The 25,711-nt window shown below is 39.3% G+C and overlaps 2 protein-coding genes across 7 annotated transcripts in view; one reads left to right on the forward strand and one right to left on the reverse strand.

Annotated features, from left to right (window-relative positions):
* Positions 1 to 2,171: 2,171 nt before the first annotated feature.
* Positions 2,172 to 3,571, reverse strand: c2cd4a (C2 calcium dependent domain containing 4A). Its single transcript, XM_038706683.1, is given in 2 exon segments — positions 2,172 to 2,962; positions 2,964 to 3,571. Coding segments are annotated over 2 exon segments (1,350 nt in total). The 5' UTR covers positions 3,545 to 3,571; the 3' UTR covers positions 2,172 to 2,193.
* A 3,268-nt stretch (positions 3,572 to 6,839) lies between these two features.
* Positions 6,840 to 25,711, forward strand: part of tln2b (talin 2b) — an 83,623-nt gene continuing 64,751 nt past the window's right edge. For all 6 annotated transcript variants that reach the window (XM_038706818.1, XM_038706819.1, XM_038706820.1 and 3 more), the window contains exon 1: positions 6,840 to 6,973. The gene's annotated coding sequence lies outside the window, so the exon portion shown is untranslated. The remainder of the gene's footprint in view (positions 6,974 to 25,711) is intronic.

Below are 25,711 nucleotides of genomic sequence, written 5' to 3' on the forward strand. Positions count from 1 at the left end.
ATGTCAATTCCAGCTCATTACTTCGAAACTGTAAATGTGCATTAGCTAGGCAAAGACATTCCTGGTGAATGAAGGTAACCAGGCAACTGTTTTTAGACACTTGAGATTAAGCCAGTGCACTTCCCCTGTTGTGCATTTACATTCATGATGCACAGCTCTTAGGGAAGCAGATGTTTCCTACAGATAATATCAAATCACTTCGAAAAATCAGTAATGTGTAAGTAAGTAAGTAGGCCTACAAAACCCAGCAAATTCTGTACAAACCCAGACCAATCAGCTATTGCTTAAGGAGAGAAAGGCATTTTAGTGAAGCTGTACTGTTTTCCAGAAATAGTAGTTTTCCATGAGATTCAAGTGCCTGTTTCTTGTGATCTGAAAGCTAATATGAATTGCTAATAAGCTGTTATTTGATGCGTTTATTCTGTGCCCACTAGTAGATTACATTTTAGTATGGGAAGAACCAGCTTGTATCAAGGCCCTAATGCTGCTGTAACCACTGTGTAATATAAAACCAACGCTTCTGCTTTTTAGAATGAAGATAGATCAGTGGAAATCCCTCTGAATCCTATCAGTGGTTGACCAAGAAGGGGAAGGATCATTTATTACAGGGTATTCCACAGCTGAATCAACACTCAATACAAAAGTGTCCAACAGTTTCAGCCCCCTCACAGGATCTGGGAACACATTCTGTGCACAGAGGTATTGTTGAAAAATGTAGCGTGTCTGTGTAGGATATTTATAGATTTCTTTGTCAGAAATGAGATACTCCTATGTATTACAGCAACACAAAAGCCTGCGTATTAGGCCACAAATTGTAGAAACACAAAACCCTTATTTCCATCAAAACAATTGTGAGGGGATTGCAGGTCTTTGTGACTGCGCTGAATCTGTAATTCAAACTGAAAGTGGATCGTGAGCTATATTTTCCCAAAGGCTTTTCTCAGTGGCACAATCCAAACTGTAAAATCTAGTAAAATATTTGCATTATAAAGCATGGGTCATTACAGCCATTGAGCTTTTAAAACAAATCTCTCAGCAGTTTATTACAATTATAGCTTCGGCTGCAATAGCTACTGTATATTTCGTTGTGAATGGAATGCTTCATCTCTTCACAATACTGTATGTTGCTTTGTCATATACTGTATAACCAGCAGTTGTCAGTCCCCTATCAGAGCTTTTCTGAGCCCTGAGAAACCTATTAATCTTTAACTAGGAGCTACAGTGGCAGCTGGTGCTTTTAAGCCTGATCTTTATTGCTGAAAGCAGCAGGATATACTTGCCTGGAGTCTAGATTAAGAGCTGCTGCTCTGTTCAGTTGGGTAAACATGTATATGTATATACGTATATTACATAGAGAGATTATATTTTTATTGTCATGCCGAGTTTAAGTGTTTTGTAAAAAAATAAATAAATAGTAGCCTTGTCACCTCAGTGCGTGACTATCAAAAGAGAAATACTCTTTATTAAAGGATCTATCTCATAAGAAAAGTATTTACAGGTTTTACTGATAAGTATCATTTACAACATTGTCTGGTTTAGGAAATATCTGATGAAAAATTCATGCTATTCAACTTGTAGAAAGTTGTAGAACAGCTTCAGTTGTTAATGCTTTGAAATTGTCATGAAATATAACAATAAGTAATTTCACAGTGTGACCGAAAGCAGATAGAGCTTCTTTTGTGCACTGATTACAATTATGCATACTCATACCCTTTAAGGTTTCTGGTTTCTAGTGATATTTTTAATCATTGGAAAGGTCAGGAAGAAAACAACAGGCTCAGGAGAAATACGAGACGCCGGTTATCTCATGCCAGCTGATGCTGCAACCACAAAACACCAAGGAATGAAAAGGCTGCAAATCATTAGATTAACATTTAGTTGTATTTAGTTTGTTTTTAAGGAATTATAAAGCGAAGATTAACTTTTTTTTGGTGGTGCATTTGTTTTTCTCAAATTAACTGAGCATTGCATTCTAAAAATGCCTACATTTATAAAAACTGGGTGAACTGTTCCTATTAATTTACACAGACAAAATCTATGATATTACAATGAAACTTAGTCATATTTAAATGTATTAAAGACAAACAACCTCAGTGTTTTCCATAATTTAATCGTTATAAAATCTAATTTCAAAATACAAAAATGAAAATAAATAATTCATAAATAAATAAACAGTTAAGGAAGTACTTGGGTTTATAATGTCACAATGCTAGAAAGAGGCAAATCACAGTCACCGAGGAGATAGTCTCTTTTCAGGGTGGACATTTTGTTCACTACTTTAAAGCGAAGGGACCGCTGGCTGAGGTCGTCCTCTGACATACTATCAAAGAAGAAATCCTCATTGAATATTGGATTACGGCTCTTTCTGATGACTGTGCTGCGTTGCTTCTGGATTTTTCCAGGAACCAGAGAGAGGCTAACGCTGCAGTTGATAATCTTCGAATCTACAGAGAGAGGATAGAGTCCCTCGGCACTGATCAGTCGAACCCGTAGTCTTTGGTTATCTGGGCAGTACTCTGCTGAGAGTCTCAAGCTGCCATCTTTTCCTATGGGTACCATTCTTTCCTTCATCACCCTTTCTCTGTGAAGAGTCAAGTCCATGGGGAAGATGGTGGGCGGTGCCAGGCTGTAGGTGCTGGGTAGGCCCTCAACTAACCCCTCTGATGCCCTCCTCATGACACTGGGGCTATTGTCTGTGGAGCTACCTTCATCTGTGGACAGGGAATTGTTTCTGGACAGCATTGCCTTCCTCATGTTCCTTGACAACAGCAGTTCATGGCTCAGTGCTTTGAAGAGGGAAGACTTGGCAGGGCACCTGGTCAGCAGTGGCGAGCTGAAAGGAGAGGATTCAGTAGAGGAAGTTGTTTCGCTGTCCAGAGTAGCCTGCCAGTTCAGGGTGTATCCTCTTGGAGAAAGCCTGGAGGTTAGGGTATTGAAACTGAATGGGGAAGGAGAGGAGGAGCGTGGTGGAAGGGGAGACTTTAGAGCACGTGCTAGATCGATTCCTTGGCAGCAGCAGGGGAGAGGAGCCAGGATCAGAGTGGAAGAGCGACTCCTTCCTCCTGGTGTGGGGGCTCTCCAGTAAGGTGCAAAAGCCATAGCAGGTCTGAGCTTTGGCCAGGTGTGGAAGGGACAAGGCAGCCTGGCTCTGGGGATCTGCATTGGTGGTCTCCTCATCACTGCAGCCATCGTAGGAGCTCTCATCCACACTCTCCACCTGGATAATGTGAGGGTTGATGGACATGGACTCATGGCATGTCACCTCTATTTCAGGGCTAGCCCTCTCACAGGGAGACACCTTGATAATGCGAGTAGCTCGACTCTGCTCCGAATTCTTCATCTCCAGCAGGGATGGGATTGTTGGGGGGATGCAGAACTCTGGGATGTTGTCAGGGGTGATGACATTAGGGCAGAGGGAAATCATTTTGGGTTTGTCACCTTTTTCTCCAAACATGATGTCGCCAATCTTAAAGCTGATTTTTGCTGATGGGATAGGCAGGTTAGATCTCTCTACTGACCCACGCATCTTCTCCACCACCCACATGGGTCCTCTGGTAGAAATCTGCTTTTAAGTTGCTGCGTTGTATTCTGAAATTAAACACAGACAAAAAAAAAGTCTATAAAAGAAAATCTTAGAATATAGAATATCAACTGTATCAAATGTTAACTTTGTAGGACATTATTACTACCTTATATTCTGACGATATGTCCACAAGGTTGTCCTGAACAGGATGGGCTGATAGCTCCAGCTAAAAGTTCAGGCTGTTGTGAGAAATCCACAAAGCTCTCTTGACAGAAGATGGAAGTTATGTCTTGTCAAGACCAGCACATCTATGACTGTTAAAGAGATGAAGACAGTTTAAATGAAGCAGCAAACCAGTGAATCTAACACACACCCCCTGTGCTGCTCGAACAGGATCCTCCCTCTCTCCCTGGCAATTTGGTTCCCATGGAAATATCCTAATCACAACAGGGCTCAGTTGCCCCTGTAGTAGCCCATTGTTCTGTTTAGCAAGATTAGCTTACTACTTTGAGTGAACAACTACTTTTAAGCAAATGGCAGGCTTTTAATTCACATGTTTGTTTTTCCATTTTTTTTTTAATTAGATGGTGTATATGACCTTGTTCTGTGAACGGAAACGAGGTGATCTGATAAGATAATACTCAGTGTATCTTTTAGTGGCAAAAGTTCAAGGGATAAAGCTAGCCTAGCTTTACTGAGTTTAGGAGACCTATGGGTCAGTCAGTTTTAAATGTGTTTAGTGAAAATAATGGTTAATAACTTTTCTCTGAACTATCTGGCATTAGTATATTTTATGTATTTTATATATTTATGCATATGTTAGTACTTAGTACTTCATCGACACTGATCACAATAATATTTTAAAGAAATACATACACATGTTTCAGTCATTACATATATGTACATGTATAATATATGTGTGTGTGTGTGTGTGTGTGTGTGTGTGTGTGTGTGTGTGTGTGTGTGTGTGTGTGTGTGTGTGTGGTGGCAGATCATAATGTGGTTTCTGAAAAGTCAACATCAGTGTTGGAAAGTACAATGAGAACATTGATATGATTTATAGACAATAAAGATTGCGCCTTAGGTCTGCAACCTTTATTGAAAGATTGTCATGTCAGTGCTACCCTCTTGTGGTGGGACACAAAGCAGCTGCATTATGAACGATCACCAGCATGACAGGAAGCTGAATTTGTGTTGGGTCTATACTGTGACATAACTTACTGTATATCATCACAAAATTTTTTTTAGTTCTATTCATTTTGTGTGTATGTATGTTAAGAAGAAGAACACTTAAAATGATAAAGGCACTTGGAAATGACAAGATAATACAAAATGTAAACTATACTTTTTATATTATATTTTACCTCTTTACTTAAGATTTTATTAAACTTCCTTTTTCTCTCTTTAAAAAAATGAACCAAAACACTGACAAAGAGGGAGATTTCTGGTAGATAATAAAAAGGAAACAAAATTTAATTCCAAACTAAACTAAAAAGATATCAGGTTTGAATTTAAGTCAATGCGGATCCATAGAAGAAACCATAAAGTGCACCTTTGGATAGCTGGGAAAAACAACACTGAATGGAAATGCAATTGACTCTTGTATCCCATAAATAATTAATGAACAGTTCCTGAAAGGTTTGGTTTACACACAAACTAATTGCTCCAAAATTGAAATCATCAGACTGAAAACAAGTAAAACATAGAAAAAAAACAAAATCAAACAACTAAAATGATCTTAACCATAAACAAAACAAACATTTGAATTGACATTCAAACTACTAAAAAGATATTAACCATACACAAAACAAACATTTAAATTGATATTCTTCTTCCCAAAAGGCAAAACAATTAAGACAAACTTCCAATTAAGACAAACATGAAAAGGACGGGCCCTTTACTTTTGTCCCTTGACTTTCCTTAGCTCTCCATTGAAAAGTGGTATGGGAAAGATTTTGTTTATAAAAGCTACACTCTGTACTGGCCAAGGATCAAGTGGAGTAACTTGGCTATCGTGTGTTACCAGGCACTAAAGGACAGAATGATGTCAGTGCTAACAATATACCAGGAAAGTGTCCTAAATGAGGGAACTTCTCAGAAATGTTTTCCAAAATGTTCCAAATCCAAAAGTCACATCAGTAATTCAAGCTTACCTCTCAAACATCTTGTACCTTTCAAACCAAGTGTAAGAATCTAATAAATTTGAGGTCAATTATAAAAGATGCTAGAAAATATTACACAACTGAAGTTGATGAGAACATGCTTAATGTGGGTCTGTGTGGGAGTCTGCTATGTGTTTGTGCATGATACCTGTAATACAGTTTTAGCTCATCAATATCCATGCAGACCAGGGAGACAGATGATCAATTATCTCATAATATTTTAACATGAAAAATGTAGGCCATAATGTGTATTAATATGTAGCAGATAAAGACCTTACATTCAATTGCTCGGCTGTCCCTCCATATGTTTGTGCATGTGCATATGTGTGTATTTCAGACTGGTGTGTGATGTGTGGTGTATGATGCAAATTAACAACAGAGTGAAAAAATCCCCTGGCGGGATTAATAAAGTAGGCCTATGTCTTCTTCTTCTTCTTCTTCTTCTTCTTTTTCTTCTTCTTCTTCTTCTTCTTCTTCAATCTATCTGAACATTGGCATTAGGGGGCAGTATATGCTCAAGTTTAAAAAAACAACAGGATAACCACTGAGATGATGAACTGCGAGGGGGAGGTTAGTCTTATACATTTACTTATCTGTAATTATTACAACGATTTTCATAACTGTTAATCCAACCAAAAGTATCTCGTTAAGTAAAGGCCTATTTATGAATTCGTCCATACCAGCTAGGCATTGTTTAAAAAAAATATTGATGATGCCATTAGTTTAAAATGTGCTGCATGGTTCTGTGTAATATTTATTTGCGGTTGACAGCATCCCAGTTAAAACATCATCTCCCATGTGCCATCAATTGTGTCAAAGTGGGATGGAGCGCAGCAATAAGGACCGTCCTGCACTGACGGTCGGTGTGCTGACAAGCATTTGGCAGGTGTACTTCACAGCACAAATCCAAAGCATTTTCAAAATAAGAGAGAACTCTTTCAAGTCTTCCGTGCCTTCATCTTTATGCATGCACCTACATGATTTTAAGGTCTATTTTTATCGCGCAGGATTTGCTCATCGCAATCAATAACCTACTCTTGAGTCAAATCCATCTCGATCTGATTACATCTTAGATTATCAGAAACCATGGGTGATTGTGACGCTGCTTCCATTTTTCAGCGCATAGATATGCGGTCGTTTTTCTTTTTTCCATCTCTCTCCACTGTACGCTAAACGGGGAGGGGCTTGATTCCGTGGAGGAGGCAGGCTGAGCTGACCCGCTTGCTGTGTGTGTCGCCTAGCCTACGTCCAAGCCAGGTCGCATGCATTAAAGGGTGACAGACATCAGGTAGGATTTCGCCTTCATTTTTTTCATTATAAACTGCTTTCCTGTGTGTTTTAAACCCTGGCGCTGTTGTTCAAGGTGCCGTTCCTCCTCCCAAAAAAGGGCTCACTACAGGGAGGCAGACCGCTCGATGTTGGCTCAGCAGAAGCGCTGAAAACATTTCATATTAACAGCCTGCAGACGACCTTTTCACATGATCAGTGTGATGTGTCCCACTTTACCATCTCCTTGCTCTTATTCTGGATTGAACATCAGTCGATTTGCTTCATCTGGTGCGTTGTTAGAAGCCTGTCAGGTCGATATATTCGTCTAAAATGTGACTGACTGCTTTTGACATTGACAGATAAGAGGTGATAAGATGAATATTTCATTGACCTACTTGTTTAGGGTTGTTGGCGCACGGTAAATATTTAGGTTCGCCGAATTTCGTGCTTAGAAGTAGACGAAGCTAAATATGCAACTAATGCTACCCAGCTCCAGCATCCTCGCTGCTCTGCGAAGAAATGTGCCGAACTGTAACTTGGACTTGACCTGAATGTTATCTGGATCGGCTCAACATCAAAGCTACATTGACGACGTGAGGCTGTGGCGCGCATGCAGGGGATGTAACCACTGATGATTTACAGTAGGCTGACAGAATAGGCAGGGGATAGTTCATAATGGTCAGTTGCTTTAAGTTTGTGAAGACTGCTGAAGCTGAACAGCCCAGTAATCCTTTGCTCCAGTGACAGAAATCTACTATTTCATGGATTCCAGTAGGAAAATCCCTTCTTTTTAACCTTTTTAACCTAAGTTAAAAAGAAGGGATGCATGCTCACCTGGCTGTACTTCTGTTACTTTCTCCAACCAGAAGGGAGGATGTGCATTCCCTGATTAATGGACATGTCTCCTTAACCACTAGGCTGCCCTGCTGCCTCATACAGATGTGTGTCTATGAGCTGTGACATGTGGTTGTTTCAGGCAGATACCGGGGCATTTAATGTTTCTCCAACACAGTAACTATGGGGTAAAGGAGCCACACAATAAACCCCTATATATCTTTTCATGTTTTACATACAGTACATTCATTTGTGGAACAAATGTGTACTGGGCTGACTCCCTGTGCCAAACCACATTAGCTACACGTCAGCCTCTTTTGACATTCTCATTTACCGAAGAAGCTTTGGGTTGCTATGACCAACTGTTTTCTCCCCACCCTTCTACATTATAGAGCAGCTGTGCATTTTCTATGAGAGACATCTTGGATATTAAGGGTCAACTCAAGGATACTCATGCCATGAGTGGGGTTTCAAACCAATGATGAAGACATGTTTTATATGAGTGATGTATATAGAAAAGTGAAGCTGTTTCTGCATGATGCAGACAGCTGTGATTCTGGATGGCTTTATACAGTAATGCACCACTGAGGATGCTATGGGTTTGATCCCAACTGGAAGTACTCGTACTAAAAATGTAGTCCTGGGTGGTAGTGTAGGATTAAAGCATCCACCAACCACACTGTAGGAAATGGCATATGGGCTCCTCAGTAGCTGCAGCATTATTGCATGTTGCTTAATGAATTAGAAAAAATGTCTTCATAGGATCTCTTGGTCTTACCTTGATGTACATGTATATAAAGGACTAATTAATGTTAGATGGTTGCATCCTGGTTTGACATGCTCTGTGTAAAATATTGTGTCTCAAAAGAAAATAGGTTGGATGTTGACAGTTGGAGGTGTCAAGCATCATCAATTTTGCTTTGGCGCTGAAGTCTGCTTCATGTGTGATGGGATAGAAGTCTCAAATAAAAATACTAAATCCATGAAATGTTTCTTTTATCAGATATATTGGAGATTGACCTTAGTGCTAACATGTTCATTTTATGTTTTCGGTACCTCATCAATGATCCATTCATCTAATTACAAAGATGACAATTTACACATTTTATCCGTATCTGTAATGTGTGTTGTTGTTGAAATTTATTGAATTGCAGATTGGCGAAATGTGCCAAAAGACAATAATCTCCCGACTACATAGTGCTGGAAGGGGTTTGTAAATCATAAATTCCCTTTCCTTTTAATGGAATTCAGTTGGATTGTCTGTAGGATTAATGTATTTAAGTTTAGACAAGCCATAACAGATTTACTCATTATGAGCATATATGTGTTTGTTTTTGTGTGGATGGACACGATGTTTTCAAGTGCAAATAGTGTTGTGCATTCAGATATCTCATTTTGGGGAAATACTGAAGCTATGTAGGCTAAATCTCAGCAGCGATACACTGCACCTATTGGTTCACAATATGAGTCCTTTGCTTGCCCATGTTTAATACAGAGGTGGAGTCCTTCCCAGTCTGAGCCTCTACACAACGTACTGTACACTTTCCCACAACCCAGTACACAGATATAATTAGATCACAGCACCACCAATGTCACAAGCTCATATGCAGCATGCATCTGCCAGCGGCAACTGATAAAGGCTTACTGTTCCATCAAACAAAACACTAGATGCTATTCACAAGACCCAAGGTCATGAAAGCAGTGCTTGCCAGTTTGCAAGCTTGTGCCAAAAAAATTCAGAAAGGTTTTAAAACATAAAAAGGTAGCTCACATTCGTAGATTTCTTCAACATTCTACATTTCCTCCTGCTTTTGAAATATTAGATACTGCAATTTCCCTTTGCAGTGGTAATTAAAATCAAGCACTATTTAAATGGTGCCTTTTCCCAACTCATTGTCAGCTATTGAAGAGGCCATTATCACAGTGATTTTGTATTATGGGAAGCTATTAACGTTGTCTCTACTACAACAACTTTAGTTTACACTTTGATCTCTGCACCTAATTTTCTGGAAATCACAAGTCTCAAACATGGTCTTGAAATGAACTGCTTTTAGTCAGGGTTCATTCAAATTCTGCAACCCAGAAAGAAATACACAGCCCTCAATCTGATCCATAAATAAAGATAACAAGGTCATGCATTCCCAAGTAAGTATTTTGATCCACAAAGTGTTGAGAACAGGCAAAGACAAAGCCTCAACTGTATTTCCGTCCTGTTCATTAGAAAGTGATTTTCCTCTCAGCTGTTGCAGTTGCTCCGTCATCATGACTACATTCCTGGTCGGAATTCCCCAGGAAATGTACAGTTGGAGGGTGGGAACCAAGGGTTTTGAGAGTCATTGGAGAGTGTGATTGTTGAACCATATTTAATACGTGAGTGTGTAGGAGGTGGAAACAAAAATACACCCCATGCTGTCGCTGTGACCTAGCCTTTGTGTTTCGTGTTCACCAGTGGAATAGCTTGCTCCTATGTATTTTCTCGCTGTGGTCTCTGTGATCACAGCCTCTTTAGGGCCTGGCTCGCCTCCATATCCCGTTTTCATAAAACAAGAGGTAGATGTATAAGCCTGCCCAGTTAGTACATCATTGTGAATTCATAATTTTCTGTATACAGATGATGTGGCAGACAGTCGATATGTGAGAGCTGTAATGCAGATGGACTGTTTTCCATGAGCAAACACTTGACCACATTCCCGATGTACTTTCAGATTGGAAGTCAGGGTGATCTCACTTGTAATTAAAGATTGTTGTGGCATCAAATTAAATTGACTGTGTCAGTACATCCACAAGTCACTCAATTGTTGATCCTGTAAGTGTAGCGGTTTAATGTACTATATACTTTATTTGACTGTTTTTAACTTGCAGAATACAATATACAATATAAATGCTTTTTGACTGAATGTAGAAAGCAGTTAATTGTAATTTCTTCTTTCGTTTTGTGATCAGATCAGCTGAGAAGACATGTATGCAGGACATCACATCATTTATTATAATTGAGCATAATATGAAGCAATCGGTGACATGGTACCATTTTTAACATAACCCTCACAAAGCTGGCAGTGGGGGCTGATGCAGTACCTACCAAGAGTTTACTGTACATGTGGTCTAAACGGACACGGGCTAGTGATGCGTAAGCAGACTCAAGAAGTAGGTCAGTAGATTCCGGAGTGGTGTGCTTCAGGTCAGAGGCAGTGGCAGAACAGCCCATGGCGCATCTTATCAGTGGGTCAAATGAGACTCCAGTGGAAGTAGCAGACGACAGGTCTGACTTCACTGTCATGCACACAGTAAATGGTCCCAAATTGGGTTAGTGTCATTAAAGAAAAGATGTGATGGTTCTCTGAGCACCAGTTGTCAGCTTAAGTAAATAGCTGTCTACTTACCTTAGGCTGCTTCATATTTAAATGTAAGGAAATGTATGTACATTTAGTCAGTCGTGGTTGATTGAATATTCTTTTGCCTAATCTGTTTTCTGTGTGTTTGTGTGTGTTTTGAAGTAGGGCTTTTTTACTTAAGTTTTACTTAATGTAACAGTGAGCAAGCATCGGACAAAAGCTTTTGTATTTGTGCTGAAACTGTAAATGCTTTGTGCAAATTGTGTGACTTACTTTATTAGCATTCAGTTGTACTGCTGAAGTGTCAATGAATTGGCGTACCATTAACACTACTTGGTTTTGTTACTGCTGCAGATACACACAGTCTGTCCAGGTTAAAGTGAAATGTCTCTCTTTTGGTGTTACAGAGGAACAATAGAGTAATCAGGGACATGACCCGCTCTGCTCTGCTTGAGGCAAACTGATTATCAGCGGTAAAGATCATGTGATACATGTGCTAAAGATCATGTGATATAACAGCCTCCTCAGAAAAGAGGAGAGTGGCTGAACTAATGCTATTTTGTCCCTGACATGCCTGTTTTGCCAGTTTTTGTGAATACAATTAAGAATTCATTTAACATTGCATTGCGTTTGAGTACACATGGAGTTGATGTACTTTATTCTGTTGAAGTCAACATTCCTTTTTGTTCTTGCACTGTTGCTTTGGGTTGTAATGGTACACAGTTTATCACCTGGTAGTCTTTATTCAGTTATAATGGCTGCTCTTGCCCAGTGAATAGTCACCCCGTTGTAACATGCCCTGCTTCTTTTTACTCTATTAAATGTAGGTACTAGTGCTCAAAGCATCTAACTGCCAGAAACGGTCTCTTTGTGTAGAGGTGTATTTGAAGTTAAACTCAACAGAAGATTGAGAAATAAGTGTTCTTGTACATTCACAGCGTCTTCATATTGGCTGTATTATGATGTGCAATCAAAGACATGTATTTATGCTCCTCTACATACAATAAACTGTATATCTATTGGGAGCTTTAGTATATTATGTTGTTATTATTTGTGCTCTGCTTTTGGGAATTTTTGTGTGTGGATAGTATCACAAAGAAAGCACATTAGAGGCACAGTCTCAAAGGCTGTGATGGTTTTACCCCCTTCATCAGCATGCTGTGAGTTTTTCACTGGCAGGGGGTCTCTGAGGAACACCACAGCAGCCAGAGGTCAATGACAGTGGGGCACAGATCCTAGTGATCCAGCCACTTGCCATCGATCTGTATCAATGATACATCACAGCCAAATAGAGCTGAGTGGTAGGGGTCCTGCAGCACAGTACAGTGAAGACATTAATCACTTGATGAGAAGGTGAACTGTTTTTTTTCCACCTATGACACAAACTACTACAGCGACTGACAAAAATCAAAATGCAACATTTGAAGTAATCCCACTCTGTAAATTGCCTGTGATGGGAAATGTCCAGAGGTTGCCAGGCTTGCACAATTTTTGGACAGAGGGAGCAAAGGCCAGCTGCACTGGGACAGAGGGGAGATGGAATAAAAGATAGATAAAGTAAACAAAATGATATTGCTGTTGAATGGCACCATTGATCTTGTTTTAGGGAGAAATGATAAGGCAGTAGTTTCACATCAAGGTTAATTGAGGGCCGTCAGGTCCTTTGTGTGTACAGCAGCTGTCAGGTTGTTTTCGTGACTGCCTGGGGGAAAGGACTCTGCTGTCTGAAGACCATCACTGAAATTACTGCTCTCCTCTGCTCTGATCCTCTGCAGGCTGCAAGGGTTGCTGACCGAGTGAGAACTCTTTCTCACTCCCTCTCTCTCACTCTCTCTCTGTCTCTCTCTGCTCAGAGCTATGTAGTGTCAGCACCTTGAGTTTCAAAGAAGAACTGTGGACTGCTCTGACACACTCTTGTTGAAATTATTTTATATTGGCCGGGCGGAAGTGCATTTAGCAGCTGGAAGCTGTACTGTATAAGTGATTATGTTACTTTAGCCTTGTATATTCAGCTCATCAGCAGTGCAGTGACCTTGTGTTAAGGGCAGAGGGACTCTCTGGTTACCCTTAGTGGAAGACAATATATAGGATTACATTCCTTGCTCTGTCTTTAGAGATGGAATGATAAAGTTGAGTCCATGGCATGACCTGTGCTCTTCGTAAACCTTTTTCTTTTGAACTTATTTGCTCATTCTCCTTAAAGCTGCACTAATAATATTTGTATGTTAACAACAGATTAAATGAGTATGTGGATGTGAAAGGGGTCACTCATAATGCCAAAACCCAAACGGTTTCCAATTGTTTTCAGTGACAAAGAGCTAAAAGACCATTGTACACTACCTGCGCAGCACCAAATGCCATAACACTGCAGGGCATTTAGCCACATTTATTTACATAGGCCTATACAATATTTAGGAGTTGAAGAAAAAACAAGGATCAAAGAGAAAAAGAAGAATCACATTCACCAGGTAGCCAGAAACACGAAACACCTCAAATGTATGCTAATGTACCCTATGTCCACAAGATGTGTAAATAGGAAATTGTTTGCTATCGGGTTAGCCATAACAACTGAAGAAGGTGATAATATGTCATTGTTTGGTTTATGGCTTGTCCCGCTGACTCAGGTAGCCAAATAAAATACTAATTTAAAATGAATTCTGCTTTAATAAGACGGTAAAAGCTGACAATGAATGTCCAGTCAGATCTGTTATTTTGTTTACTTATCCGTGATTCAAATCAGAATTTTTTGTCAGTTTGTTTTATTGAGACTATTTAGGGTGTAAATGTTGGTTTACGCAGCATAAAGCATTGGGAACACCTCAATCACACTAACATTTTGAAAAGCTTACAAAGTGAATTGTAGCTCATAAGTACAGAATCTAGCATATGCTAATTTTACTGTTAAATACATCTGTTCATCTCATAAATGTGTTCATTCAACTTTAGTTGCTTATCCCCTGTGTTGTCTGTGACGTAAATTCTAATTGGTCGCTGTGGGAATAAGGTCACCTGGCCTGATGGCACAAAATCATTAGCAAAGGAGTATTTTAATTCAAGTCAGGCATTAATTATACAAAATCCTGATGTTTCCAACTGTAACCTTGTTTGTCAGTACGCTGTTGTTCTCAGAGCTGAACGAGAGCTGAATATAAATATCTTTCTTCAGAACATGCATTGTCTGGCAAATCAGAACTGATGAGCTGACTTGAGTTTGTGTTCAATTTCCTGTAACTGTGTCAGCAGCCACTGAGGTGAGGGAGAAATCAACATCCTCCTGAAGCAGAGTCTAATGTAATTGCTCATCTCTCTATCATTAAATCTGTACATTTTGGCCTGACATTGAATGACATCTAACACTGGATACGTTAAACATGCTAAGAAGCTGCATTGAACCCTTGTTTTTTGGAAATGCCTCCTGAATCTTATGTAAGTTTGAGTATGATTACGCTGAAAAGAATCACTGTAGTGTTTACAGAACAGAAATAAGGAAAACTAGCATTCATTAATCTCCTCTAAAGTGTAACATAGAAGTGATCAAATCATTTGACCTCTCCATGGGAGGAAAGAAAGCGACTCCAGGGTATAGGAGTTGTGTGTGTATATTATGTGTACATTATTTATTTGATTGTTTCCGTTCCATTATGCTCTAATTTCTTCCCTGTGGCTATTCTGTCGTGATACTGGTCCAACCTGCTTGTGAACATGTGCAGTATGGTAAAATAGTCATTCAGTAGAATAATTTGGTTATTTATAGAGATAAGTATTGTTGAATTTAATGCACCACTCTGAATTATGTTGTCAAAATCAGTGAGCCATCAAAACTAGCGGCTATTGTTTCGATGATGCTCTGCCTTTTAAAGACAGCACAACATGAATGGACAGTGCTTTATGTAAGATGAGACATTATCTTGAAAATGCTCTAAATAGGGCAATCATTATATGTCTAATCTATGCATGTGCTAGCTTGTCACACAGCTTCCCCAGCATTCGAGCTGTAAGAGAAGCTGCGTTTCATTTTGTGAAAGCATAATATCTGGACTGCTAATAACTGTATGCAATATTAATTGGATAAAGCAGTGGCTACGTGGACAAAGTAATGGCTTTGTAGCTTTGATTCCAAACCCTTAATGAGCTTTGCAGTGTGGACAGACAGTTCTGTGGTGAAAAAAGCACCCGTGTGTGCAACCAATATAGCTGATGTTAAATCTATATGGAATATTCTGGTCCCAGTGGAAAAGGGATGTTTTATGCATATTAAAGGTTAATCAAGAAGTTTGGACTGTTAAATCTGTATAATGTGAACACATCAAGCCACCACAGGAAAGAAGTTGAACATTTTCAGTTTTGACTGCAGTGGCTGAATTGCTGCTGGAAGCTCAGTACATTTGTTAAAGAGGTCATATTATGCTTTTTGGCTTTTTCCCTCTCCTTTTCAGTTATATACCTTTTTTGTGCATGTAATAGGTTTGCAAAGTGAAAAAGCCCAAAGTGCACCCCAAAGGGAATTCCCATCTTCCACAGAAAACACTGGTCTGAACTGCCTGAAAACAGCTCGTTTGTAGTACAGTCTTTTTCTTTTGTTCTCTGTGACGTCACAGTAGCTGGTAGTCAGACTCAAAAAAAACGGTGGAAAAACACTCTGAGCTGCAGCACACAGTGACAAGACTGCTGCCTCTCCTCTCCCTTCCAAACACTAGTTACCCTCCAGGCAGTCAATGGACATAAAGTTGTTACTGTGATTTAGAGACAGAGCTCAGTTAAAACTTTGTGGATGAAAGATACATTTGTTACAGATTAATAACTCACCATTCTGAAACTCCTGCTCAATTCCATGTTGCTAAGCTGGTAAGGGAACATATACAGCTGAACCGAATCCGTGTTTGCCGACTTTTCAGGACCCGCCCTACTCTGCTTCTGATTGGCTAATAGTCCTTAACTAGGTACTGCGCATGTGCAACTCCCAACAAAGATTTTATACAAGTAAGATGCCTCACTCCGTAACTAAAACTCAGCATTCAACACAAGCTTTCCATCCAATTGTCATGCGAATTTTAAGAGTACTTTTGAAATGTTGCAAAAAAGAAAAAAAAAAGACATTTCAAAATAGGTGTGTTTCCATTAGCTGGTTTGGAACGAATAAACCAGGTTATGGCAAGTGTAGTTATGTCAGTAGTTGACGTTACACATGGCTGTAATAAACAAGACGTATCAGAAAGAAAACCATCGAATGAACCTGATGGCCATTGATCTTAGAAAAATGGAGAAAGTTCCTCTGAAATGTGTTTCAAGTGAGCAATTTGCCAGCCATGTTTCCGCACGTAAGGATAAAAACTTTTTTGTGAAATTAAGGATTTTTTTTTCTTTCGAATTTTGCAGTTTCCATCAACCTTGCGAATGCGATACTTCAAAATGCGCATTAAAAAACGTTGATGGAAACACGGCTACAGAGTGAAAAGAGGAGCTTCAGCAATGTGCTGTTTGACAAAAATATGGGGTTTTTTGAAAATGAAACCATGTAAACATGTTCTAGTACAATCCCTAAATAAAATTGGAACCTGAAAATGATAATAAATAATATGACTACTTTCACATCCACATACTGATGCATGTGTTATATTTCTGTCAATGCGGTTGGTATAGGTGAAGAGGATGCTGTTAATTTGGATTACTGAGGACACTGTGCAGTCACATAGTACGTAATTCCATGACATTTGCTGATGATGTCCAGGCATAGCACACATGGATCAAAGCATTTATCTCACCTTCTGTCATACACGGAAAAAAACAATGTAACAAATACACATGCTCTTTCGGTCTTCTGTTAATTCTGTGAATACAATATAAGGAATATATTAAAGCATGACAAATGTTTTGTGTGTTTTAGGACAAGAAATTCTGTAACATTGTTTCAAACATGCACTGCACAACAATTATTACAAACATGCATCACTGAATTAGAATGAGCTATTGCATACTCACCATTGTTATTACTAGAAGGCTCTTGTACAGTACAATAAGCAGTATTCACTTTCATCCAGAAAACATCAAAACATTTTCTCATACTGGTGGATGTGAACAAATTGCTAGTGGTGCATGCAGTGTGCTGTTCCAAATATTTCTAAAAGAATATCTAATCAGACAGACAGCAATCAACAATGTTCGGCGGCACAGTTAGAAGTGATATCTAATATTAGAAAAGTGTTGAAGTTGCAGACATGTATCTGTTCTTCGCTCAAATGGCGATGCAGTGTATTGGTTTTAAATGATACGGTGTTAATTTCTTGCCGCCGTTTCCATCTGTTTAGTCCATTATATGGCAGCTGCTTGCCTCTCTCTCTCTGACTAGTCTTCAGTTTCTTCAGACAGGAGACTGATGGACCTGCAGCCACTGGGGGGTAGCTGCCCACCCGCACTGGACATGTTACCCTTGCGAGGCTATACCCACGAGATGACACCCTCTCACTCCAGACGGCTGGGATGGAGTCATATAACATAGCCAGGTGTGTGTGTCAGCCTGAGGTCAAGGGTCACTCTAGTACTAATGACCACAACTGGCAATCCTCCCTTTAACAACAGTATAAAGTGGCTGATGCGCAGCTTGGTGCCTCTGGTAATTCTTCAGATCCTCTGATTTGTTTCTGCTGTGTCTCATTCATTATCCATCCTTTCTGCCCTTTGCATTATCCAAAATCAGATGTACTGCTCCCACATGTGGGATTATTGATGATGTTATTTAATGACTGTCAGGATTTCTGCCATTTATTTGTGATCTATGTACTACATACGTGAAGTGCGCATACTGGGAAACATGCACTATATTTACAGTTTGATTTTATTTCTCTGTGCCTGGGAAAAGGCTGTCATAAATTACAGGAATCTCATAGAGCGAGGCACTGTGAAGCTTTATAAATTCCCCACCGGGAGGAGGGACAAAGAGACAGTGGAGGAGGCTGTGCTCTCTGAAAGGGCGATCTGTATGCAACTTCAGTGGGAGACAGCATCCTCGACACATGGCACAAGCTCAGAGGCATTGCTTAGAATGTGGCTGGCTTGTCATGTAAGGCGGCTCACTCTTCTCTCTGTTAGCTTCAGCCTGCAAGCCCTCCCCATTCAGCCACTCTTTAGATAAGGATTGCTAAGGGTATATTAGGAGGAACTGCTTGGTGTTGCTGGTATGGAGATTCATGGGTTTATTTATTCCCAGCAATTCTTTAGTGAGTGAGACTATCTTTAATTCAAACCAACAGCACTAATGATGTGCTGCCAATATCTTTTGTGCATACACCGGGCCTACACATCCTGGATGTCTCAATGAGATGGATCTGTCTGCCTCCTTTTGGTGCAGAACTGTGGGACTAATTGAATTACACACACCCCTTCCTTAGCTTCTTAGTCCCAGAGGAATCATTTGGAATCTCTGTTTTTCAGAAAAGGGGAAGGATGGGTGCATTAATAGTTCTCCTATGAGTAGTCAACTGTATAGACGATGTTGTTTACATTGCCATAACATCTCCATAGCTACCATAAGATTAGATGTCGTCACCCCAAAAGGCTCTTAACCTATTGACCTCTAGAGGCTGTGGTGCTGCCACAGCTGGTACCCAGATGTACCCCACAGTTGTTTTTCTCCCTAATGAAAGAGGAGTTCAACTAGGAATTCGACTGACGACTTTTCCCCAGAGCACAATATTTAAATTTGACGATGTACAACAATATATGTGACCTTACTCCACAAGGAGGGAGTGTAAAGCCCAACAGCGTTAAATGTCCAACCTGCCAGAAATCCTAAGATCATGTCTTAATATTATGACAAAGGATGTAGTGAAGATTACCACTGAAACTAATTAAACCCAGTTTACATAACTGCATTGGCTGATGTAAAGCATTGTTACCGACATCCATAGCACAATTTAGCGCCAGTATTATGAAACTGACTTATCATGTATAGAGAGGACAAATAACACATTAGAAATTAACACATTGAGTCAGGGGAAATTAATGCACTTAAATTATAATTGATTTTTGTGTAATGCATGCCTCATGATAATCACTGGGGGTCATGTTTTACCTGCCTTTTCTGTTTACAGTAAATTGATTTTCTGATTGCTTCACATTTCAGGTAAGGAAATGAAATATGTTATAAGCTTAGGAAATTGGACTTCCATAGTATTTCATGCAACATGACTTTGATTGATTGATGAAGTTGTTCCCCTTTCTTTGCCTTCTGTCAAACACGGGTTAAGCTGTGGTGAAACGTAGGACATTGGGTGTCCCAATCATCTGCCAATATAAATAATTTAACTTGCCTTTTATGATGATTTTATGCCTGTATGTCTGTGCTGCTTTAGTTGTCACCCTTTCATAAATAAGATTTACTGCTACATCTGTAGTGCCCATGCTAATGAAGTAACACCCAGCGCAGAGACACAGCATTGATTTCATTTCCTGCCTCTCTGGCTGCTCTCTGGGTAGCTAGATGGAGATTACATGACGATGTCATATAAAAGGAAAGATTAAATAATCTGTATCCAACTGGAGTGTCACAGCAGTGTGCTTAGCCTCACAATTAGATGCAGAAGTTTAAGAGAGATCAGCAGAGATGTCAGTACCATGGGCTTCCTCTCTTTCCCTACTGATCTTTGGAGCGTAACTTTTTGTCTTGTTAACCCAAGCTGGATATAGAGGATGGCAGGTTCTTTTCTCTCCCACACATCTCTGCCAGTGAATTGGATGATACTACCCCTGTCAGAGATCTGCGGAGAGCCAACGATGAAATGGATGGGTTGTCTTGTTATTATAGAACAGAGGAGGGCACAATTCATTGCTTGCCTGCATGCTTGCCTGCCTTCATGCTCACCCAGTGCCCGCAGTCCATCTGTCTGTCTTCCTATCAGTGGAAGAATGAAAACAAGGCTAGACCGAATGTAAATATGATGATTTATGATTTCAAACAAAATTTTGTCTTTTACCTTCTCTCACAAGAGCTGAAATGTGTACTGCATTGTATACCCTCCTTTGGGTGCAGCAGTTTTAATGTGACAACTGTCAATTAAAGATCAGTTATGCGACACAGGGACAGTGTTGTTCATTGAGTGTGCAGTGTGTTACAATGCAGTGCAGTTGAAATAACTTCTTCACAATGTATTTCCCATCAATGTACTGTCATTTTAAAGTGTTGAAGACCAGATGCCATGAATATAATTTTTAAGTGCATCATTTGAACATGCCCTGTATGCAGGATAAGCGGTTGACGATGGATGGATGGATGGATCATTTGATATGATTTCTGTGGCACTCTGTGGGCGGGACTTTTGAAGCATCAGCACCACAGTTCTGATTCATTCATTTAATCAAGTTTGGAGCAGATGCTTTGGGTGTTTATATGTTAAGACACTGAAAACAATTGGGGAATTTGAAAACTCTAATGTGCTAGAATCATGAGTGTAATGGGTTTAAGCATTGCAAATGGTTTAAGGTTTTTTGTTCTATGAGTAATTGCGCTGTGAGATGCCATTATTTCTGTTGCCCAATTTGGGAATTTTACTGTGTATTTGTGTAGTTTCAACCCTTAGCCCACTAAACTGTTTAAAATAGACGCATCTTTTAAAACCCTTTTAAAACTCACAGCAAAATTGTGTCTGTCTGACTTGCTATATAACTGCATTGTCCCAGTGATATCCACCAGGGCTGTCCACATTTAAAAAAAAAAAGTAGAACCAGTGAGAACTAACATAATTAATTCATTTGTGTAGCCTATAATCCTAAAATACACTGTAGAATTGACGCTGTTCCCTTTTATTCAATGTGCCTCCGCTACCTCACTTGGTTTACAAGCTGAATCCGCAGATTTATTGTCTTAATATAACTGTAAGGCAAATGCATTTAACAAAGTGATTTTCAATGGTGGAGAATCCAAAATGCGTACTTCTCATTTGGTCTGTTCAACACAAAATGCTAATGTCCTCCATTTCATGTTAGTAAAGGGAACAACAATAACCTAATTTAGTCCATGCAATAGATCCAAGTGACAGTGTGCTTTCCCCAGCTGGAATACAAGGCATGGTCTGCTGCCCATACATTTTGAACATTCTGACATATCATTACAGAGCAAATTTAATTCTTGCCTGTGTTTGATTTTCAGATAGATGATTGTCAGCCCTATTGCCCACTGTTCCTCTTTTTGTTCCTGACACTCCTGAGCACATTTTCTGTCATTTAGTGAGCATAGAAGTTTGTAAAAAATCATATTTTGGACAAAGGAGCCAATTAAATCCATGCTGCGGCCTAGTTCATTCTATTAATTGCTAACTATGATCCCCAAGGCATAAAAACTTACATGAAATGATAATGCCCAGATGTTCTTCAAAAGACAAGCAGTTTTTTTAATTAGGACATTAACTGAAGATGCATAGTTTGTGTAGGATATGGAAGCTGTTGTTCAACTCTGGTGGATAATCACTTCCTTGATATCCTGTGCATGTTGAGTTTTTAATAAATTGTGTTTGATGTTTGTTTTCACCCGATGTAGTCTTTACTTGGAATTCAAACCCACACACTCTGAGCAGATGATTGCCATTTTCTGATCTGTGATATCGCTACCTCAATTAATGAGAAATTGCCAAAAGCTGTCAATGAAAATAGCATGTATTCTGTATAGGCTGTTGATAACAATTTGTGTAGATGTTGTGTTTAGTGCAGATAATGAAATGTTATTATAGTTACTCAAAATGCAGAAATAATAAGAATTCAAGTTATTAGCTGGCTGAATGCCCCCACTTAACTAATTAGGAGTCTGAGTCAGCATTAATGAGTTGTGCTCTATGGTGGCAAAATTCATTGAGGTAATTAGTGAATCTCAGAAAGCATGACACTCCACGGCAAATTGCTGAGCTACACAGTAGCTGGGTCACTCATAACTGACAGCAATCAGCAATACGCAGCTCAGAGAATGACCTCTGGTGTCTAGACTGTGACAATCAGTCACATGAAAATGTTAAATATGCCATTATACTGATACATTCTGTTGTCATGATGTATGGAATGATATTATGAAGTGTAACGTCTGTTTTGCTGCATGTGAGCTGAACAAACCTGTTCAGCTGAGTGAGCAATTAACTTGCCACAGCCATAAATCAGGAACAGATGATGAGTATATGCTATCAAAGTTACTTTTGTTGACCTCAACATCAAAGTCACGTTCAGTTATTTGGATCTTTTGAATGAGCTGTACAAAACACACTGTAGAAAAACATCAACCCCAAAAAACAGATGTTTTCTGTAAAGCTATGGGTTCTGTGAGTTAATGGCGAAAGTGCATTTTGTCAGATTCTGAGTTTTGTGCTGAATTGCCCCCAAAATATGTAATAGGACTTGCAGCTCTGTGAGGCTTTACTCAAGCACAGCATAGCTTTAGAGCTAAATGCTAATGCTCACAATGCTAATGCTTACATGCTGATGTTTAACAGCTATGATGTTTACTATGGTCACCATCTTAGTTAACCTTTATACTAAACACAGAGTACAGCTGAGATGGGATGGAAAGCCATTACTTCTGCAGGTATTTGGTCATAAACCAAACTACTGGACAAATTACAATTTTGACACGATGATGGAACTGCCAGATCACCAAAATTATTAGGATTTACCCTACACGGGACCATAACTCCATCCTATATATTTGTTGAGATATTTCAGTTTGGACCAAAGTGGTGGAACGACCGACTGGCAATGCCATCCTTAGAGTCATGCTGCTTGCATGACTAAGAATAGACTTGAATATATTATTTCACAGTAAACCCTCTGTATAAACTTTACAATAATGTATTTTCTTTGTATACTACATCTTCTCTATAGCATGTGCCTGGTAGTCAAATTGGTTCTCAGACAAGAGTGATAAGAATGTCTCTCCTACAATTCCTCTCCTAGAATTCAAAGTCTTTGGATGAATAGCATTAGTCAGAGAAAGCTAATTGATGTGTAAAGTATGACATGAACCTTCAAGTAATTTTGCAAAGCTGCAGTGTCTTACATATGAGCCTGTTTTCCTATCGACACAAGAACATAAAGGGAACCAAGATTAGGAACACAATGGTGGCAGGTAGATGTTTTATTTTTGTGCTCTCACAGTGAGGTATATCTCCAACAGAAATGAATACAACTACTCATCTTAGAGTTACATATTAGAGTATATATATTCAGTACAGATGCAAGTTTGATAATTAAAGAAACACTGTGGTATACGTGTATAATATGATGCAAAGTGTAATTTGACTGCAAATAGGCCAGTCATTATCCTTTGTTACCCAATGTAGTCAAATTCTCAGAGGTAGAATGTCTGTTTCTGTAAACATCACTGCTGCACCAGAGATCCTTTTCAGTCCCTCAGGATATGTGTCCTTTACCAATCACTGTGTAGTGGACTTAAGGTAAATCAGCACACAGAAGAGCTTTATTTTTTTCTAATGGGCTTGAGTTTCTCTAACCCTGAGATGTCACATACTGTACTGGCTCCAGACAGTGTATACTTTAGGCATTTGTGCTACAATTCGGTCACTCTTTTGAAGGATAAAGGAAAATAAACCTGCAGGACTGTGAGATAGTGAGTGGTGTAATTCAAGGGATGCAGTGTACCAGACAGTGAGGAAATATTTGTAGATCAGACAGTAACAAATTGTCTTTTTGCTTGTTAGAATCAATCAAACCTTCCTCTGATAGCCCCTTCTGGAGGTACTATGTGTATCTTTATATAGGCCATACCAAGACTGACTGGGCTCTTGTCTGAATTATTGCAGTTTCATGGATTTTATTAAGTACAGTGTAAGCCATAAAATGTACTTTCTTCAAGGACGGGGTACTCTCACAGTTTCTGGCGATTGGAGAACAGAACTGGTTTTCGTTCGTCTTGTCCTTCACCAAATGCTGCTTCTGTGACAGGCAGAGTAACAGACTTAATTATAGCCAAATTGCAGGGAGTAAAATAACTGCCCCTGTAAAGTATTGTTTGGTGACTAAACCATCTAAACACTTTTCCCCGGTTCCCAGATGGTTGTTGATGCTATTTGTGGATCTTTTAGGCAAATTGGGTAAAATACTTAGAACTTATTGTGAAAAATCTTTATGCTATTAAATGTGAGCAAAAACGTTATGAAAGTTACGTATGAAGACAGTCATTTTAGAGGACCTCCCACATTGCTGTTTAAATCTACAGTAACTTTGTGCCTTATGCTCGTCCTTTCTTGTTATGGTATGTTCATGTTTTTTGCTGAAACATTGCAATTAAAAAAAATTAATTCAGTTTTCTCTGGATGAGAATTTGCTACAGGCTCCTTGGACATTAATTATACAAATGCCATAATAAACTAGAAAATTGTGCCTATAAGAAATCACCAAATGCTTGTAAAAAAATATAAATCTAGTTTTAAAGCAGAAGATGAATTTCTCAGCATCAGTTATTTTCAGCAAACGCATGAGCCCATGGTTTGCCTGCAACTAGAGAGAATCTGGTCATTATTGTGTATTTGTGCACCGCTGTTCAGTCAACATACACAATTGTGAATACACTATGATGAGTCTATTAATCATAATTTAGAGCTTCACCAGCTTACATGCACCCTCTTGATAGTCTTGCAACAGGTGCAACGGCCTGGCAGGATGTCCATGGATGTTTTGGGAATTTTTAAAACCTCTTGTGTCCTCATGCCTGGTACAGGTGTTAACAGGAAGATAATGTGAATATACAGGCACTGATGAACAAAAGGTCCCATCCGTGTGGAAATACAGATGCACATGAGTGTTTTTAAACCCTTTATTGATATCCTCTATGTGTGCTACTAACATTTTCCTCTGTGGATGTTCACTTATCTCATAAGAACATGAGGGGTTGGGTACATCTCGGTGTCTTTGTTGTTGAGGTTTGTCAAATTGCTTTAAATGCCAACCAACTGTTCATGGACCAGCGGACTGCGTTGCAAAGCCGAAATCATTGCTTTTGCGTTTATACAGAGTCAGATGATCCAATGATATATCTCTAACATTTACTAGAATGCAGACACACAGTCAGAATCTGTTTCTATAATATGAATATATTAAATATGGACACACCTTGATTTAAGCTTTTCTCAGCTGTTTGCAGGAGGCACAGTATGACTTGAAATGGCTGTGGGGTATGTAGTCCTTAAATCAAGGTATGTATGTCAAAAGTTAATTTAAGAAAAGTGATAAGTAACTGTGGGCTTCTTTATGCACAAAATGTCACTTAGGCACATACATTTACTTTTGTGGCTGGCATAATTTCCATGGCATTTAGACAAATTTTCTCCAAGCTACCCCTTAAATCTACTTCACCTTCGACCAAATTGCAATTTCCTGTTCTCATCCATTACCCTAACGATTTCTATGGTCAATGAGCCATCTAGCTATGCAGGGTTTGAGCCTGATGGTGCTCCTTGCGTTCAGCTGCCTGTGAGCGTACAGGGAATGAGTGAGTGCAGTGTGTTTGTCTGCATCCACATTAGATGTTGTGCATCCAACAGTCTCTAAGCTCATTACAGTAATCAGGTTAAAAAGAGGGGAATTGGGGAGCTCTTGGCCTG

Source organism: Micropterus salmoides, unplaced genomic scaffold (genome assembly GCF_014851395.1).
Source record: "Micropterus salmoides isolate LMB-PRFRI ecotype aquatic unplaced genomic scaffold, ASM1485139v1 Ms_hic_scaffold_8, whole genome shotgun sequence".
NCBI classification, from domain to species: domain Eukaryota; kingdom Metazoa; phylum Chordata; class Actinopteri; order Centrarchiformes; family Centrarchidae; genus Micropterus; species Micropterus salmoides.